Raw genomic sequence first — 18647 nt, 5'->3', positions numbered from 1 at the left:
GCCTTCTGCGCCGACGAACTGCGCCTGCTGTGCGCAGCCTGCGAGCGCGCGGGCGAGCACTGGGCACACCGCGTGAGGCCGCTACAGGACGCGGCTGAGGAGCTCAAGGTGCGCCCTAAAGGGGGAGCTCGGGGATAGGATGCTGGGGTGGCGGGGACATGGTACTTGATGCGCAGCTCATGCTGGGCCTGGGCTGGGGGTTCGGGTCCAGGGCGGGGCTGATCGCCCACCAGCCAGGATAGGACCCGAGGCGGGGACTCGTATTCTCCCTGTCCCAGGCCTATGCTGCAGGGACAGGAGTAGCCCAAATGCCGATGATCTCTGGGACTCAGGGACACTGGGCGCTCAGGGTTAGGGGTGAGGTGGAGCCCCCACAGGGATGGTGCGAGGATCGGTGGAAGAAATAGGGTAATGCTGCGGGCCACGGATCAGGAAGGAGCTGGAGAAGCAGAAAGTGGTGGTCAGGGCGGCTGGCCCTACATGACTCCCAGGCGACCTTTCTAAAAACTGAGGGTTGTGGGCAGAGACCTGCCTCGGGACCAGGGCTGAACCCTGGGGAAGCTCCTGCCGAGGCCAAGCTGGAAAGATGGAGACAGAATCTTTGATCCCCAACCCCGCTTGCTCCAGGTCTGTGCTGGTTGTGTATGGGAAGTGGGGGCCATTTCTACCTCTCAGACCACAGAGTGGCACCCACCTTCTTTGCTTAAAACCCAGACAGACTTCCCAGAGAGCCTGGTCGGTGTCCTGCCAAGGTGCTGTGGCTTTTCTTTATGCTGGGGAAGCTCTTGCCACCGAGCTGCACCTTCACAGCGGCTCAGGTTTTGCATTACAGACAGTTGTGTGCATTGCATGAGAAGTGGATCAGATGAACGTGTAGCTGTCCCTGTTTCTGAGTCCCCATAGAAGGAACTTCTGAATCTAAATCTGAGCAGCAACACCCTTTGCCTTGAGTTTGAAAAAGACTTAGACACATTCTGCTGGGCCTATCTATAGACAGATGCCTGTGGATTTCTTCTCACTGTTGCTTCATACAGTGCCATCCATACCCCAGTCAGCCTGCCAGCTCTCCTTCCCACCACTAGGAACCAGGATGAGTGCAGAAAGTCCCAGGGGCTCCCAGAGCTGCCCCAGGAGTCTCAGGGGACAGCACTTAACCCCTTCTGTTGCAGGAAAGAAATTTCTCCTCCATCATGTTGAATTTATTATTTGGGATCTAGAAAGCTGGCACAGGGCACATACAGAAAAGTTTTACTAATATTTTAAATTTCTTATAAACAGAGGCTTCACAGAAAATAAATGAAAGATCCAGAGGCACTGTTAGATTTGGGCTCACATATGCACCATTTTAATAAAGCGTAATAAGTCATGGAAAAGTTAGAGACAAGGAAGGAAGCTTGGACTTCCAGGGCTGATAAATTATAGGAAGTGAGGCTAGTAAGGGAGCGATGGAAGATCAAGGCTGTATTTTCATCTTGGAGATTCGAGGGTTACTTTTAGATGGTTTCTTCCCATTTGCCAAATGCGCTTCTCTGGGTTGGGTGTCCTCCGCCTGTTTGTTCTTGTAAGTGCCTATAGTTGGTCACCTTGGGGAAGGCCCAGCTTCTCCCTGCCCTGCGGGTCTGGACAGCTCAGCTCTACTGACAACACTGTCCCTCCACTTTGCAGAGTCTCCAGGCTACACAGCATCCCATAGGGCACACTCCTTGCCTGGCCCTGACTGGTGATCACACGTGAGCTGAACCCCAAAGGGACATCCCAGTTCTGTCTGGCTTGTACAACAGACAGCTGGAGGGGAGAGGAGGGCTTAGTATAGGAGGAGGCCAGGGCCTACTCAAGGCCCCACTGACCGAACTCCTGGCCACACATAGGGTATGGAGGCTCAGCTGTGACCTGTCTGGCCATACAGAGATGGCTGGCTAAATCCTAAGGCTGGAATGCAGGGTTGGGGTTCAAGGTGTCATTTTGGGGTGTCCTGTGGAGCGGGGCATGAGGCTCTCAGCCCTTTTGTCTCTCAAGCTCTACTTTCTAGCACCATCTCCTTGGAGTAGTGATATAGGCATTGTTAGCTGCCTTGGTGCAGACCAGAACCACTGACATTGTGGGAGGAGGAGAAGGATGAGAGGAGAGGTTGCTTAGAGCAGGGAGTGCCAGGGCCTTCAGATCCACCTTGGAGCAAGGTTACTAGGTATTCTTGGGGAGTCTCATGGCTCTGTCCCCACTCTGTATCCCCAGGGGAGGCTGGAGAAGTCTCTGGAGCACCTGCGGAGACAAATGGAGGATGCACTGCTGTTCCAAGCCCAGGCTGAGGAGACCTGTGCCTTGTGGCAGGCAGGTGCTGGGCCTAGGGTCTGGGTGGCAGGAGCAGTGGGTGAGACAGGAGGAGAGGACACTTACCTGAGTCTGCCCTGGAGACAATGTTGGTTAAATTTGAGGTCATCAGTCACTGCAAGTCCACCAAGGGTGGGTGAGAGGAGGGGAGGCTGAGGGTGTGTGTGAGTGTGCACACTTGTGTGTGGGGGGTCTACCTGCCAAGTGTCTGTCCTGGACTCTTGGCATCCTTGAGGTGATAGATTCAGGGTAGGGGAACCAGGCATGGAAATCCCGGAGGGGTTGGATGTGGGGAGGCCCCAGATGGTTTGGGATAAAGGACAGAGGTGTTGGGCCTTGGCACACCATTTGGGGTTAGGGTGGCCCCAGGAGATAGATTCAAGGTCTGACTAGCACTGGGTAGTAGGTTTGGAGTGTGGCTGGTGCAAGATGATAGCTTAGGATCTGCTGGGTCCAGTTGGCAAGTTTGGAGTATATGTGGCCCCAGAACTGGATTTGGGATCTGGGGAGCTCTGTGTTGTTGACTTGGGGTCTTGCTGGCTTCAGGGCTGGTATTGGTGTCCAGGTAGCCCCAAGGGGTAGGTTTGAGGTCAAGGAGGCCCCAAGCAGGCGGGTTTGGGGTCTGGAGAGCCCTGAATGGTCAGCTGTACTTCTGGGAAGCCCCAGTGGGTATGTTCAGGGCTTGGCCAGCCCTGAGTGTCAGATTTTGTGTCCAAACTGCTTGGGGTGATGGTTTAGGGATACAGGAAGCCATGGGTGGTAGATTTGAGGTCCAGGCAGCCCCAAGTGGTAGATTTGGGATCCAGGCAGCCCTGGGTGGTGGATTTGGGGTACAAAGAGCCCCGGGAGATGGGTCTTAGCCTCACTGTTCCTCTGACCCCGCAGAAGATGGTGGAGAGCCAGCGACAGAATATGCTTGGTGAATTCGAGCGTCTACGTCGTCTGCTTGCTGAGGAGGAACAGCAACTGCTACAGAGGCTGGAGGAAGAGGAACTAGAGGTGCTGCCCCGGTTGCGGGAGGGTGCTGTGCGCCTTAGCCAGCAGAGTGCCCAACTGGCCACCCTCATTGCTGAGCTGGAAGGCCGCTGCCAGCTGCCTGCACTGGGGCTGCTGCAGGTGAGCAGAGGAGGGCCACACGGGACATCCCCCAACAGTGGGCTCACCGTGCACCCCAGGACACGGAGGCACATCCCCCATCCCCGTTTACCCCCTCTGGGCTCCAGCTCTGCTAGCTGGCTTGGTGCCCCTAACCAGAACCCTTTGGGGCACCCTCCTCTGTGGCACAACAGCAGCCAAGTGGTGCTGGAAAGTGTGGCTGTCGGCACAGGGCTGGCTCACCCTTCTGTGGGCCCCCTGCCTCAGGCTCTCTGCCTTGCATTGGATGTGGGTGGGGATTGAGAGGCTCCATACAAGGTCCACTGGTCCTTCCCAGGCTTAGCTGAATGTTTTACCCCACAGACACTGGAACTCAGTGCCCAGAGTGGTGTAGACCTGAGATCAGGTGGCTGTGCCTCCTGTGTGGGAACAAGTCTGTATGCGGGGGTCATCCCCAAGAAGGAGGTGCCGTGTGTCCCACCAGGACCTCCCTGAGGAGGCGTCCACTGGGAGGGGCCTCTGGACCCAGGAGATGTCTCCTGGAAGAGTCTTCCTGGCAGGAAGAGGCATCCTGGACCAGTGACTTGGCTTGTGGCTCAGAAGGTCAGCGGTGGGTGGAGAGCAGAGAGGAGTGGGAGACTGAGGAGCCCTAGGAAGTTGAAAGGTCTTGTGTTTTAAATGTTTCTCAGGTGTTTTGCTTGTTTTAGCTTTGTGGTACTGGAGATTGAATCTACAGCCTTCACACTGAGGCACATCCCCAGCCCTTTTTATTTTTGTTTTGAGACAGGGTCTCACTAACTTCCCCAGGCTGGGCTCGAACCTAAGATCCTCCTGTCCCACCCTCCCAGGTATCAGGGATTACAGATACATACCACCACATCTGGCAAGTTTTAATCGTTTTTGAACTGGCAGGTGGTAATTGTACACATTATGGGGAACAGTGAGATGTCTGGCACATATTTGTGCTGACTGAGTTGGGGATGTTGACACTTCCATTACTTGATCACTTGTAATTTCTTTGTAGTAAGGCCACTCAAAATTTCTCTAACAGCTAATTCAATTTTATGTGATGGAGTGCTTGCCCCCCCCCATACTGTCTGTGGTGAACCCCGGGCCTCATACATATGCTAGGCACTACTCTGTCACTGGGATGCACCCCAGCTATCTTAACCTTTCTTGCTGCTAAGACACAATACCTGGCACCCACAACTAAAAGGAAAGCTTTATTTTGGCTCACAGTTTGTAGGGTTTCAGTCCATAGACAGCTGGGCAGGGCAGCGTGGCAGAGGGGCATCGCCAAAGAGGCTTGCTCATGGTGTGGCAGGCGGGAAGCATCAAGCCATCAAGGAAAAAGGAGGGAAATAGACCTTTACAAGCCACACCCACAGTGACCCACCTCTGCCTACCAGGCTTCACCTCCAGCATCACATTCAGCTACAAACCCATCAGTGCACTAATCTAGTGTCACACCATGATGCTATCACCTCCCAAAAGCCCCACCTCGGAGCACATGAGGTCCAAGGGATCCTAGATATAAACCGTAATGCCAGCCCTTTTTATTTTATTTTGAGAGTCTTGATAGGTTGCCCAAGCTGGCCTTGAGCTATGACCCCTTCTCCCTCAGCTTCCTAAGTAGTTGGGATTATAGACCACAACTGCTCTCCTCTGCTGTAGGATACCAGAATGGCAGAAACACCTTAGGAGGGAGGGTGACCTGGAAATGGGGACACGGGTTTTGTGTGAAGAAAGGATTTGGGGTCTTAGCTAAGACATTGTGGTGAGTAAGAGGTCGTCGTAGATCAGATGGTCAGATGTAGGAAGAGCATCCAGGCATAGGTTAGAGGCCCTGTGCCTGCAGGGAAACTGAGGGGCAATTCCTGAGGGTTAGAGACACCCTTGGCCAGTGCCATCTGTTCCTGGAGGCAGGGACACATGCCTGGCAGTCCTTGACACCTAGGTTGTCCACCTGGAGCCTGGGGGAAAGGTCCTGTATCCTGAGCAGGAGGAAACAGCCATGCCCAGGGCTGGGGGAGAGTGACGTGACAGGCATCAGTACTGAGAACATGTTTCCTCTCTCATGCAGGACATTAAGGATGCTTTGTGCAGGTACAAGCCACAATCCCCTCCGGGGCAGGTGGGGGCGGGGGGGGGGTGGGCTGCAGCCACTGAGGTAAAGCTGGGCTGTCCCTGTAGGGTGCAGGATGTGAAGCTGCAGCCCCCGGAGGTGGTGCCCATGGAGCTGAGGACCGTGTGCAGAGTGCCAGGGCTGGTGGAGACTCTGAGGAGGTTTCGAGGTGGGTACAGAGGCCTTGGGCCTTGGGCAGATGGGGGACCTGGGGACAGTGCTGTGGTGAACCCAGGAAGCCAGCAGTGTGTCCTATGGCCTGGCTCCTACCTCTACACAATCTGATCAGAATAGTGTGTGGCCAGGAAACCCCAGCTCACATGCTAAGATGTGCTCCAACTCCCTGGGCATTCAACCATCAGTTCAGTTCTAAGTCCACTGGCCTTCACTTCAGACACTATTCATGAGACCCACGGACCCCAAACTTCTGTCCCACCTGCTGTAAGTCATGTTCCCCTGACCGACCCCCTCCCCTTGTTGGATAATTTGGTAGGAGGGCTTATGAGACTCAGGAGAACACTGTTTGTTACTATGAAATACATGGCAGAAGAGCCACCAGAGTCAGAGAGATGTATAGGCCTGGTCTGTGGAGGGTTGGCCCTCCTGCACCCCCTCTGGGCACTGCCCTCCACACCTGAATGTGGAGAGGCTCTGGGCCTCATCCAGCAGTTTTTGTGGAGGTTCTTCTCCACAGGAACAGTTGCTTAAATTGTCAGTCACTGGCGAGGAACTCAACCTCCAGCCCCAGCCCTCTCTGGAGATCAGTTGGTTGGCGGGTGTGGACCTTCTAGCCCACTCTCCTGACACTGATCCTCCAGGTGAGCAGCCCTGTACCATGCACACAAACTCCGGTGTGGCAGAAGGAGCTCGTTATGAATGAGAACAGGAGCCAGGGACACAGACCACACTAAGTCTATTTCTGCCCTGCCATGGCCGTGCAGGAAGAATCCTGGCCTCCACCTGCTGGGTGCAAGTATAGGATGGTGCTGGACCACAAAGACACCAACCAGCGTTCACCTGGCACATGGCCAAATGGTGACAGCCACTCTCCTTTCTGAAGGGGGATCAAGCCTGGCCAGAACTCTCAAATGAACAAAGAAACCAATCAGGTTTTCTCCTGTCACCTGACGCAGAGTCAGACTGACCTCTAGTACATTTTCAGGGGTTGCTAGAAGTGGCTACATGATCTTGTTCTGGGGTGAGGAGGTTTTTGCCATTGGGGCCTGAGCCTGAGATGCTGCCTCTGGTACTTCCATACCTGGGTGACCATGGGCATTTCTCCACAGGCGATGTGACCCTAGACCCAGACACCGCCAACCCCGAGCTGGTCCTCTCCGAGGACAGGAGGAGTGTGCAGCGAGGTGACCTACGGCAAGCTCTTCCTGACAGCCCGGAGCGCTTCGATCCTGGGCCCTGTGTGCTGGGCCAGGAGCGCTTCACCTCAGGCCGCCACTACTGGGAGGTGGAAGTTGGGGAGCGCAGCAGTTGGGCCCTGGGTATATGCAGGGACAACGTCAACCGGAAGGAGAAGGGCGAGTTGTCAGCTGGCAATGGCTTCTGGATCCTGGTGTTCTTGGGCAGCTACTACTCCTCCACTAAGCGGGCCTTCTCCCCAATGCGGGATCCCCCCAGGCGCGTGGGCATCTTCCTGGACTATGAGGCTGGACACCTCTCTTTCTACAGTGTGACAGATGGGTCACTGCTGTTCATCTTCCCTGAGACAACCTTCTCTGGCACACTGCGGCCCCTCTTCTCACCTCTGTCAAACAGCCCGACCCCTCTAACCATCTGCCGGTTGAAAGGTGGGCCTGGCGATGCTCTGATTCCCCAGTGATGCAGACCTTCTCAGGAGTCCATTTGCCTTTCTTGGCCCTGTCTTGCTTCCAGATCTGTCCATTATGAGAGCCTGGGAGGAGGAAACATGTCCTTTGAAAGATGGGAGAAATGTGCCTTTCTGAATGTGCTTGGGAAACCGAACTTGGGGTGACTATAGGCAAATAGAAGCCCCTCCTTGTACATCAAGCGCCAGCAGCCTTCACCTCTGACATTAAGAGCCTGTCTGAGTTGCCCCATGCCAGGATCCTCAGGCCCCCACCCCCCATGTACTCCACCCAGGTAAACAGTGGGAACCAGGGTTTGGCTTCATAGATGAGAGTCATGATAGGAGCTGTCACTAGCCTAGAAGTGGTTGTTGCAGAAGAGGACCCTTAGCACCCAGTACTTCAGGAGGTGAACTAGGGAGAACTGTGCATAGGTATCCCACAACCCACACTCTAGCAGAGAATACCCGAGCACATGTGCACCCTGTAGGGAGTAGGGGCAGGAGTGACAGTCACATGTGCATAGCTCATCCCAGGCTGGCTTGGCCTCATAGATGCCTCTCTTCCCCTGACCCTAGTGGCCTTCTCTAAGGACTCCATGTGTGCCCCATCATGGTAGCCCACGTTGCAGAGGGGTGCTGCAGAGAGCCCAAGCCTACAGCATCCAAGGGACTGCTGTAGTGTATGGTTTGAGGGTTTAACCCTTCTACTTTATTTATTGTAAGGACAGCATTTCCCTAAATAAAAGTTGTTACCTGCAATTCTGTCTTCTGCTTGTGCTATGGATAAGTTACAGGAACCAAGAGCCAGGCCCCAGGGAGGGGTTGGTGAGGGGACAGAAAGAGGCTCCCAGCTGACTGGCAGCTGTTTGCCACACAGGAGTCTTGAGATTGCACATGCTCCACCAGCTCTGCTGCATGTGTGTTAAACACTTGTAGCTACTAACAGTGCTTTTCAAGTTACCTGATGAGCCTTCCCTGTGTTCTCTGTTCGAGGAGGCCTTCCTCTACATCTGTGCATTTGCACTTCTCCCGGGATTGGGCTTTATTCTTCGTGAGTGACTGCTCTTTACCACCACTTTGAACCAGGTCATCAGCAGTGACTGCCACTTATATACAGGAGCAAGAAAACTTAGCCTGGGGCAACTTCTCCCTGAGTAGTGTGGCCTCCTTTCCATAAGCAGCTACAGCCTGACTGGCCACTGTCAGAGACAAGGAACAGTCTGTCCTGGGTGACATTGACTCCTGAGACTCCTTTGGTGCTCAAACATGGCCCCAGCAATCAAGCAGAAATACCCTTGGGTGAGATCAAGGAGGAGCACAGAGTACAGAGCACAATGCTAGCCATACTTTTTTAGAGTAGCCTGGACGAGGCCTCAGCAAACTCCATGACTCCCTAGAACAAGCACATGTACCAGCCATGTCAGGTGTTCTCCCTCTAACCATGAGTCCCAGAGGAAGACACTGGTGGCTAGGCAGGGTACAGATGGCAATAACACCCAGCTCCTGACCAAGGAGCCTGTCTCAAAAGTGGGTGACACTGAACAACCTAAGTATCACAAACTGCTAGTGGTGAGTACCCTACTAGAAATGGTAAGCCCTACAGTAGCAATGCTGAGTCCTTCACTAGCAGTCAAGTCCCACAGTAGCCTTGCTGAGACCTACACTAGCCATTCTGAGAATTGGAACATGAGGTGGGTGGAGGTGCTATAGTTGACTTGCCATCAGGAGATGGTACCTGGTTTGGGGAGACAGGTCCCTAGGGCATGACCTGGGAAGGCATATCTCCTTCTCTGGCTCCCCTCCTCTCTACTTCCTGGCCGAGGTGACATGAGCACCCTTCCTCATCCCCCGCCTTTTTACCATACCATATCTGTGTGAAAGCCTGCCGAACATGGACTGAAACATAAACTAAGCCCAAATAAGTCACTCCTTTAAGTGGCAGGTGTAGGATAATTTGTCCAGGTGACAAGGGAAATGACAAAGACAACTACATTAATATGTTAGAGATAGGCAATGTAATAATGCATAAAATGGGGTATCAAAAAAATCAAAATGTGGGGGGAAATGGTGTGTAAATGTAAAGTTTTCTTTTTACCACAGTATATTTTCTCGTTCTTTGTTTCTGTCCTTTTTTATGATCATGTTAAGTTGCTATCATTTTGAAACAGTTTATTGTAACCAAATATTTTTGTAATCTTCATGGTAACCAGAAAAGAAAAAAATGAAGGAATTAAAATATACCACTAGACTAAATCACCACAAAGGAATATTATAGGAGAGGGAGAAAATAGAAAACCGGAAACAAGGTATAAAATGACTGTAGTAAACCTTACATATCAATAATTATCATGAATGTAAATGGATAAATTCTTCAATTAAAATACAGATACAATGGATAAACAAGACACAACTACTTGTTGCATATAAGAAACTTCAGTGCTACAGACACACGTAGACTGAAAGTGAAGGTATGAAATAAGCTATCCCCTGCAAATGCATCCCAAAAGTAAGCAGAACTAGCCATACTTTAATAAAATAGGCTTTAAGTTGAAAGCTGTAAAGAAATAAAGACAAAGTCATTGCATAATTATAAAGGGGTAAATTCAGCAAGAAGAAACATTATGCACCCAAATATATAATTGAAATTCTTGCTGAGGATTTAGCTCAGTGGTTCGGTGGCCTGCCTTGCAAGCTCAAAGACCCGAGTTAAATCCCCGATGCAAAAAAAAAAAAAGACAAGAAAAGAAATCCTAAAAAAGAGACTCCATCAAAATGTAGTCGGGGGCTTTAAGATTTCCCACTTTTAGCAGTGGGCAGATGATCCAGCCAAAAATTTAACAATGAAACAGCACCCTAACTAAATGAAGTTAACGGATGTCTACAGAACATTCCACCCAACAGCTGCAGGATACATATTTTTCTCATCAGCACATGGAACATTCTCCAGGATAGATTACATGATAGGCCACAAAATAAATCTCAGCAAAAAAAAAAAAAACTTTAATTAGAATTACATGAAGTTGAAAAAAGAATTATAAGAAGTATGTTTTGATCACAATGCAATGAAACCACAAATCAATAATAAAAACTTTGAAACTATTCCAAGACACAAAACTAAAATATTTGAATAACAGTTGAGGTGGGCAAGGAAGAGAGGGGGATGCACAATTGAGAATATGTTCTCCAATGAATGCTCAGAACTGGCATCCAAGAGAAAGAAATGACAGGGACACCTCCCTCCCAGCTAATGGAGCCCTTCACTCCCTAGAGATAAGCAGCAGGGGACAGGCAGCCCAGACTGTGCTCCTGGCCCCTGCCCCCGCCCCTACTGACTCCCTCCCTTCACCTATCCCAGGTTCTCTTTCCACTCTTCTCAGCACTGTGGGAATCAGGAATTACCATTATCACCTATAAATTATTCGAGTTGAAAGTTAGAAGAAGAGGAATATTAGGAGCAGCTGCGTACAGTGTGAGGCAGGAAGTTGGGATTGGAGGGCCTCCAAAATCCCAAGGGAAAATTCAGAAAATAAAGGGAGGAAATTAAAAATTTTTTGAAATGAATAAAAATGAATACAATGCACCCAAACCTATGGATACAGTAAAAACAGTATTAAAAGGAAAATGTATAGAAATCAGTTCTGACATCAAATTTCTCAAATAACATCGCTGCATCTCAAGGAACTAAAAATAAGAATGAACCAAACCAAAAATTAGTAAAAGGAAAGAAATAATAAAGATCAGAAAAGGAGTAAGTGATATAAAGGCTAAAAAATACAAAAGGTCAATGAAACAGAGTTGCTCTTCAAAACGATAAACAGAATAGTCTCTAGCTAATAAGAAAAAAGCAAAGACACAAATAAATTAATCCACAAATGAGACAAGGTCATACAAATGACCATAAGAGATTATTACGAACAACTATATGCCAACAAATTTGATAACCTAGAAGAAATGGAAAAATTCCTAGAGACAATTCTACCAAAGAATAAACCTACCATAAAGCTTCTGAGTCATGAAGAAATAGAAAACCTGAACAGTCCAATAAAAAGTAACAATTGGTAATGAAAAGCTCTGCATCAAAGAAAATTCCAAGACTGGAGGGCTTTAGTCCTGGATTCTACCAAACGTTTTAAAGAAATGCTCATATGCATTCCTTGTTATTACAAAAAATAGAACAAAACTCTTCCAACCACATTATATACAAGGCCAGAATTACTCTGATGCAAAAGTCATATAAAGACACTTAAGAAACAAAACAAAGAGCTACAGGCTAATGTTCCTAATGTCTATAGTCCCAAAAATACTCAATAAAATATTAACAACCAAAACCCAAAAGCACTAAAAAGATTATTCACCATGATCAAATGGGATCTGGTCCAGAGATATAACAGTAGCTTAATATATGCAAATCAATAACTTATATACCACATCTACAGAGTAAGTGACAAAAACCAAAAGTTCATCTCGACAGATTCAGAAAAGGCTTTTGATAAACATCCTTCATGTCAAAAATATTTAATAATTTATATATAGAAGTATTGTGTCAACCATTTACAATAAGCCAACAGTTAACATACTGAATGGGAAAAACCTAAAAGCTTTCTCTCTAAGGTCTGGAGCAATGCAAAGATGCCCACTTTCACCACTTTTATTCAACAGTGTTCTAGGAGTCCTAGCCAAGCAATCAGGGAAGAGATAAAAGGCATCCAAACTGGAAAAAAATAAAGTCAAATTGTCACTGTAGATGATATGACCTCATATATTGAAAATCCCCATAACTCCACCAAAAATACTGTAAGTAATAAGTCAATTCAGTAAATGTGCAAGATACAAAGTCAACACACAAAAAGTAGCATAACTACATGCCCTTAGTGATTTATATTAAATAGAAAATAGAGCTATTCACAATAGCTATAAAAAATAAGAAAATACCTAGAAATTAATTTAACCAGTGTAGTGAAAGATCTCTAAAATGAAAATTGCCAAACATTAATAAAAGGAATTTAAGAAGACACAAAACAATACAAATAAATACTATATTCATGAGTTAGAAGAATCAATATTGTTAAATTGCCTGTATTATGCAAAGTAATTTACAGATTTAATGAATTTTTATCATAATGCTAATAGCTTCATAGAACTAGAAAAAAATCCTGAAATTTATAAAAACAAAAGTTCTGAATAGCCAAAGCCATCAGGACTATTACACTATTGAACTTCAAAATACTAAAAAGGTGTAGTGATTAAGCACCCCCCACACACACACACTCATTGATCAATAAACAGAATGGAGAGCCTTGAAGAAAACCCACGTCTAGAGCCATCTCACTTTCAATAATGTACTGATCACGTGGGTTGGAGGAAGGTCAGTCTTTTCAGTAAATAGTCCTGGAAAAATTGGATATCCACATGCAAAAGGATGAAACTCAACTCTTGTGTCTCCAGTTACAAACATCAACTCAAAATTGATTAAAAATATTTAAATCTAAGACCAGAAACTTTAAAACTATGAGAAAAAAAAATCAGAAAAATATTTCAGGTTATTTGAATGGACAAGAAATTTTTGTACAAGACTCCTAAAGCACAGGAGACAAAAGCAAAGCTAGAAAGAAGAAATGAAACTGAAAATCTTCTGCATAATAAAAGAAATAGGAAAGTGAAGAGAAAACCTATAGAATATGAGAAAATATTTAGAAACTATGTATCTGAAAAGTGTTATATGTTCAGAATTTATAAGAACTCCAAAAATAGACATTTCTTAGAAGAAACAAAGGATACAAATAGCCAGCAGGTACATGAAAAATGTTCAACATCACTAATCACTAAGGAAATGCAAATTAAAACCGCGATGAGATATCACCTCACCCTAGTAGTAATGGCTTTTATCAGAACATACCAACAAAAGCAAGTGCTAGTGGGGAAGATTTGGAATCCAGACACTGGAAAATAACAACTTGTGATTAAAGGTGGCAAATTAAGAGTTATCATGGTTTGTCATTTTCTAGATTGTGCTTGATGCTGTTGTTATTTATTTATTTTTTTTTTTTTTTGTGGTACCGGGGATCGAACTCGGGTCTTTGCGCTTGCGAGGCAGACCACTGAACCGCTGAGCTAAATCCCTGGCCCCCAATTTTTTTTTTTGTTTTTTGGTACTGGGGATGGATTGAACTCAGGACCTTGTATTTGCAAGGCAGGCAACAGAACCACTGAGCTAAATCCCAGGGCTCCCTGTTGTTATTATTGATTTTACCACTTTAGTCAAGGTATCATAGTTGTGATCAGTTGTTCTTCCTTGTATGCCAAAACTGAGATTGTCTGAGGTCTAAATAATAATTGTCTGTGGTATAAATTACACCACAGTGAAATACCGAAGAATTGGATGCTACACTAAACAGGCAGCAACCTCTCATCCCTAATAAATTGAAGAGGCAGGCTCTTGAGACAGACTCAAAAGCCAAACACCAACCATACCTAGAAGGCATCTCTGAAAAGTAGTCATTTCCTAAAGAGGCCCCAATACTAGTAATAAAGCTACATATTGTTGGGGTTCCTGAAGAGAGAGGGACTTATTTAGAAAAGAAAGACACAAAACAACAAGGCACAGGGGGTCAGAGCTTCAAGAAGCTAAAACCGGCTTTATTTTTTTTCAGCCAGCTTTTAAGCAATTAGAAACAGAGAGTATGTGTATTCACCTATGTGTCAGAACAGTGCATTTCTAAACTATTAACAGGGTTTTCATGGGAACAGCAAGAAATCATCTACCAAGGACAGTAAACATCTGGGATCCTGCATGTGTGAATCCAGGAGATTCTCTTTAATCTCATGTAACTTGGTCTTCCTAATAACACAGGTTCAATCAGAGTTCATATGTCCAGAGACAACTTCTTCAACCTATCATAAGTAGTTTACAAGAATTAATGCAGAAAACAAATTTTAAAAAATAGAAAATGAGGAAACATAAAACCAGACCTCCAGCTCACCCAAGGAAAATCCAGGGGTCATGGAGGTAGAAAAAATCAAAAGCCACCCAGCTGAACTTTCTGAAGTACTGGAAGTAACAAAGCAGATAAATGAATCTCTAGAAAAAACAAATCAGAAATACACAGATAATTAAAGAGATGATAGTCATAATGAAGGGCATGGTTAGTGAATCTAGAATAGATACAGAAAAAATAGAGGAGCTAAGAAAATGATAGAAATCATGAGTGTTCAACATAGAGAAAAACTGGATTCCATAAAACATATTCAAACAGATATCCAGGAGATTAAAAAAATCTATATGCAACAGAATCAACCAATATGAAGATAAATATCAGATCTAGAAGACAGGTTTGTGGTTAGTGACCATCAAATGAAAGACTTCTTCAAAATAGTAAAGGACCATTAAAAACCAAACCAACAGCTGCAAGATAATGAAAAAAGAATAACATAAGATTAATTGGAATCAGTAAAAAAATCAGAAGGTAGCACAAAGGACATTTAAAAACCTGCTTGCAGAAGTAATAGCAGTCGGTGGCCTGCCTCGCAAGCTCAAGGACCCGAGTTCGATCCCCGGTACCCAAAAAAACAACAACAACAACAAAAAAACAGAAGTAATAGCAGAAAACTTCTCAAGCATGGAAAAAGAATTTGACATACAGATAAGCGAGGCATATAGAACTCCAATTAGCCATGACCAGAAGAAAACTACACCAAGGTATATAATAGCCAAGATATCAGAAATTCAATACATCTATCAACTTTGGATTTAATTTTTTTTAGTCCCTGGAGTTGCAATGTTGGATCATTTATTTGAAATCTTTCACTTTTTATGTAAGCACTGCTATAAACATCCTTCCTAATGTTGACTGCTACAAGGTTTCGGTATGTTGCATTTCCCTTTTTGTTTTGAGAACATTTTAATTTCCTTTTTAATTTCTTCACTAACCTATTGATTGTTCAAGAGCAGGTTGTTTATTTTCCAGGTATTTGTATAGTTTTTATAGTTCATCCTGCTGTTGATTTCTAGTTTTGTTCCACTGTGACCAGAGTAGATAACAATATGATTTTGGGGGGGTTGAATTTGTTTTGACCTGTTTTGTGGCCTAAATAGAGAGTAGCCTCCAGGGTGGTCCTTATGCCATGAGAAGAATGTGCATTCTACAAACCTTGAACAAAATGTTCCAGAAATGCAGCTAAGTCCCCTTGGTCTGTGGTATCGTTTAATTGAAGTACTGGAGGTATTTTGAAAGCAACTTAAAGGAAAAGAATCCTTACACTTAGAAAGCAAAGCCTCCTGCCCGGCACAGCAAGACAACCTCCTGCTGGGTGCACCATAGGGAAGGCAGGTTGGGCTGAGGTCTCACACACACACTCCACAGTGTCACCAAGAGGTGGAATGTCATCAGTTGTTGAGAACCAGGCTCTCAAAACCCTGCCCAGCCCTCACAAATGCTCATGTGGGGTTCTACAGGAAGTGAGTAAGAGATTCCTATTTTGGGGCCATTTTACAGGCATCCAAATAAAAAGTACTTGAATCCATGAATGCTGGAATTTGAGTTTCTCTCCCCTCCAAAACCTTTGTTGAGAGGCCATGGTCATTGTAGCACTGAAAAAGTGGTGGGGCCTTGAGAGGTACAAGACTAATACCATTACAGCAGTGTGAGTTTGACCCCTCTGCCTCTGCCCCTCCACCTCTGCTGTGTGATGGAGTTGCTGGGTCCTGGGCCTTGGGCTTCAGCCTCCAGAGCTCTAAGGAAATAAACTTCTCTTCATTCAAAACTATCCAGCTAGGTATTCTGTTATAGCAACACAAATGACTAAGAATGACAAAACTGTCCACAGAGGTTGATGTTCAGGGAGTCATTTCTCCCTTTTGTCAGGCAACATGCATTTCCAAGAAAATCTTTAGTGCAGCTACGTGCTCTCTCTCCCAAATGACTGCTTGAGCAAATAAACTAGAAATAAGAGTCCAGGAAAACCACATTAAATATTAATATTGTTCTGTTAGAATGGCTTGCTTCAGTGAGCCAGGCTTCTTTGGCCTACTACTCTTTGGGAGATATTGAAGAGTACTTTTTATGTATTGGTAAAACAAATTCTGTTTCATGGTGAATGATATGGTGACATGATCATGATAGTGGAGATTGATAGCAATGATGATGATGATTACAATCAGAAACATATTTGGGTCTGGTCTTTCCCTCTTGCTTTCCTTCCTTCCTCCATCCCTCCTTCCCCCTCCTCTTTTCTTCTCCACTCTTCTCCTTTTACTTTCTCTTCTTCTGGGTATGCATGCTGCTCTCTTCTCCACTGATGAGCACACTTTCCAATTATGATACCATTAAAAATTGCCTTGTTTCTCTAGCTGGGGTGGGATTGTCAGATAACACCTTCCTTCTGCTGTCCTGTGTCTTCACATTCCTCACTTGTACAGGACTAAGTCCACAGATCTAGCATAGGAATGGGGAGGGGGATGTTACCAGAACCCCTGCAGTGGGTCCTGGCCTCCTGTGAGCCACAACAGCACAAGGCTAATGAATAAAGACAGAAAACAACTTAGACAGAATCTGGGTCTTGAGACCTGATCAATGCTGCTCTGGGCAACAAAGACAAAGCACCGCCCCCTCCAAGCACATCCAGTATTTATTGAATACAACCATGGGACGAAATAGGGAGCCAAGTATGCTTTGAAGGCAAGTAGTGAAATACTGCTGAACACCTGTCATGATGGCACCAGGCAGAACTGTTAGGAAGTAAGCACTGCTTATATTGCTTAGAGAGAATGAACAGGTACTAGAGCCAGGTGCAATTAGCAAGCAATCCATCAGGTCAGTGAGAAGGCATAATTCAGGGGAAAATATTTTAATTGGGGTCACACTGACCTCAGCTGCACATAACTCAGCAGAGCCCTCCCAATTCATAGATCAGGACCTAGGCCTCAGTGACAGCCATTAGCAAAGAACCAATACTAGCCCAACTTTGCTATCTGACATGCCCATTTGAGTCATGTAGGGCTTCGGTCTGACTCCTGATATAAAACAATATAGCCAAATTAGGGAAGACAAGAAGCATGTGCCACTCATAGTCCACTAGTACTGGGCAGGCATGCCTGCTACAATCTGACCATTTGGCCCTGGTCCACATTGAGATTCTCCTCAGCATGGTGCTTTGATACTGGAGGATGTGCTTGGGCTGCAGATTCTCCACAGTGGTCTCATTTGTGAGGCTCTGGTCTACCTGAACAGGGTGATTTGGGGCCTCTCCCTCTGCACCACCTGCCTCATGTATGTGCTACAGGCCATCACCATCAGCCCCCCGACTTCTGGCTGACAAAGTTCAGATTCACCTCTATGAATTCCATCCTCAATCTCCTGTTCTCCTGGATTATTCACAACCCCTTATGCAGCAATATGGTTGTTTACAGTGTCTTCCTCCAGTGGGTCCTCACAGGGTCACATGTTTATCAATGAATATGATTCATTTTCTCTAATGAGCTACGTCATCAGAGATATACTGTAACTGTGTAGGAATCATGCTGCTGTTGAGTACATACCTGGTGGCCCTCCTGCTCAGACATTAGAGGTAAGTCCCACACCTCCACAGTACCAGCATCCTCCTGAGATTGGGCCACCCAGAGGAGTGGGTCACCCAGGCCATTCTGCTGCTGGTAGTCCTCTGTGATCATGCACTGGATTTACCTCACCACTTCATGTTCCTTAAACCTCTTGCGGGCCAATCCCCTAGCCACGATGAATGTTCAGAGGATTGTGGTCAACGTGGCATCAGCCCTGTGGTGTTAATCTGAGAAAATATGAAGCTAACCAAGGCTTTACAAAATCAAATATCAGTGTTCAGCAAATGAGTACTGTCTTGAATGGAGCAGCCTGACAACACAGAAGTTGTCATGAAGTCTGCATGTCCATTCACTTTAGCTCAGAACAGTCCTCCATCACTAAGCAAAGCTACTGTTCTCGGGAATCTGATGATCTGTGAACATTACACCGGTAACTACACAAAACAAGATTCTGCAATTCTACCAGTTAGTCTAATCTTGGAGATCACAGTTACATAGGCAGTCCACTGTTGACTGAAAATTTCTTCCCGTTGCAGTTTCTTACTCATCATTATTGTTGGCTACTGCATCTGTCCTTTGGAATTGCTGCAATCCTGCTTGTATGATAGCTTTCCTCATCACTTTAACCACATACCCTCACCAGGATTTCCTCAGTCATTGCTCTTAAGTCCTATTTCTCTTTATCATTCAGATTTTAACCAAAATACTTCTCTTTTGGCATT

At 46.2% G+C, this 18647-nt stretch overlaps 1 protein-coding gene across 1 annotated transcript in view; it reads left to right on the top strand.

The window, feature by feature from the left end:
* Positions 1-7706, top strand: part of Trim11 (tripartite motif containing 11) — an 8282-nt gene extending 576 nt beyond the window's left edge. The window contains exons 2-7 of the mRNA XM_033768090.1: positions 1-108; positions 2233-2328; positions 3214-3444; positions 5507-5529; positions 5617-5717; positions 6835-7706. The exon at positions 1-108 is cut by the window's left edge and continues 67 nt beyond it. Of these exons, the coding sequence (XP_033623981.1) occupies positions 1-108; positions 2233-2328; positions 3214-3444; positions 5507-5529; positions 5617-5717; positions 6835-7382 (1107 nt within the window). The 3' untranslated portion in view covers positions 7383-7706. The remainder of the gene's footprint in view (positions 109-2232; positions 2329-3213; positions 3445-5506; positions 5530-5616; positions 5718-6834) is intronic.
* The last annotated feature ends 10941 nt before the right edge of the window (positions 7707-18647 follow it).

The sequence above is a fragment of the Fukomys damarensis genome, unplaced genomic scaffold, assembly GCF_012274545.1.
Source record: "Fukomys damarensis isolate Sample0158 unplaced genomic scaffold, DMR_v1.0_HiC HiC_scaffold_3, whole genome shotgun sequence".
Classification (NCBI taxonomy): domain Eukaryota; kingdom Metazoa; phylum Chordata; class Mammalia; order Rodentia; family Bathyergidae; genus Fukomys; species Fukomys damarensis.
The sequence above is the reverse complement of the archived record's forward strand: the minus strand, read 5'-3'. Positions and strand labels throughout refer to the sequence as shown.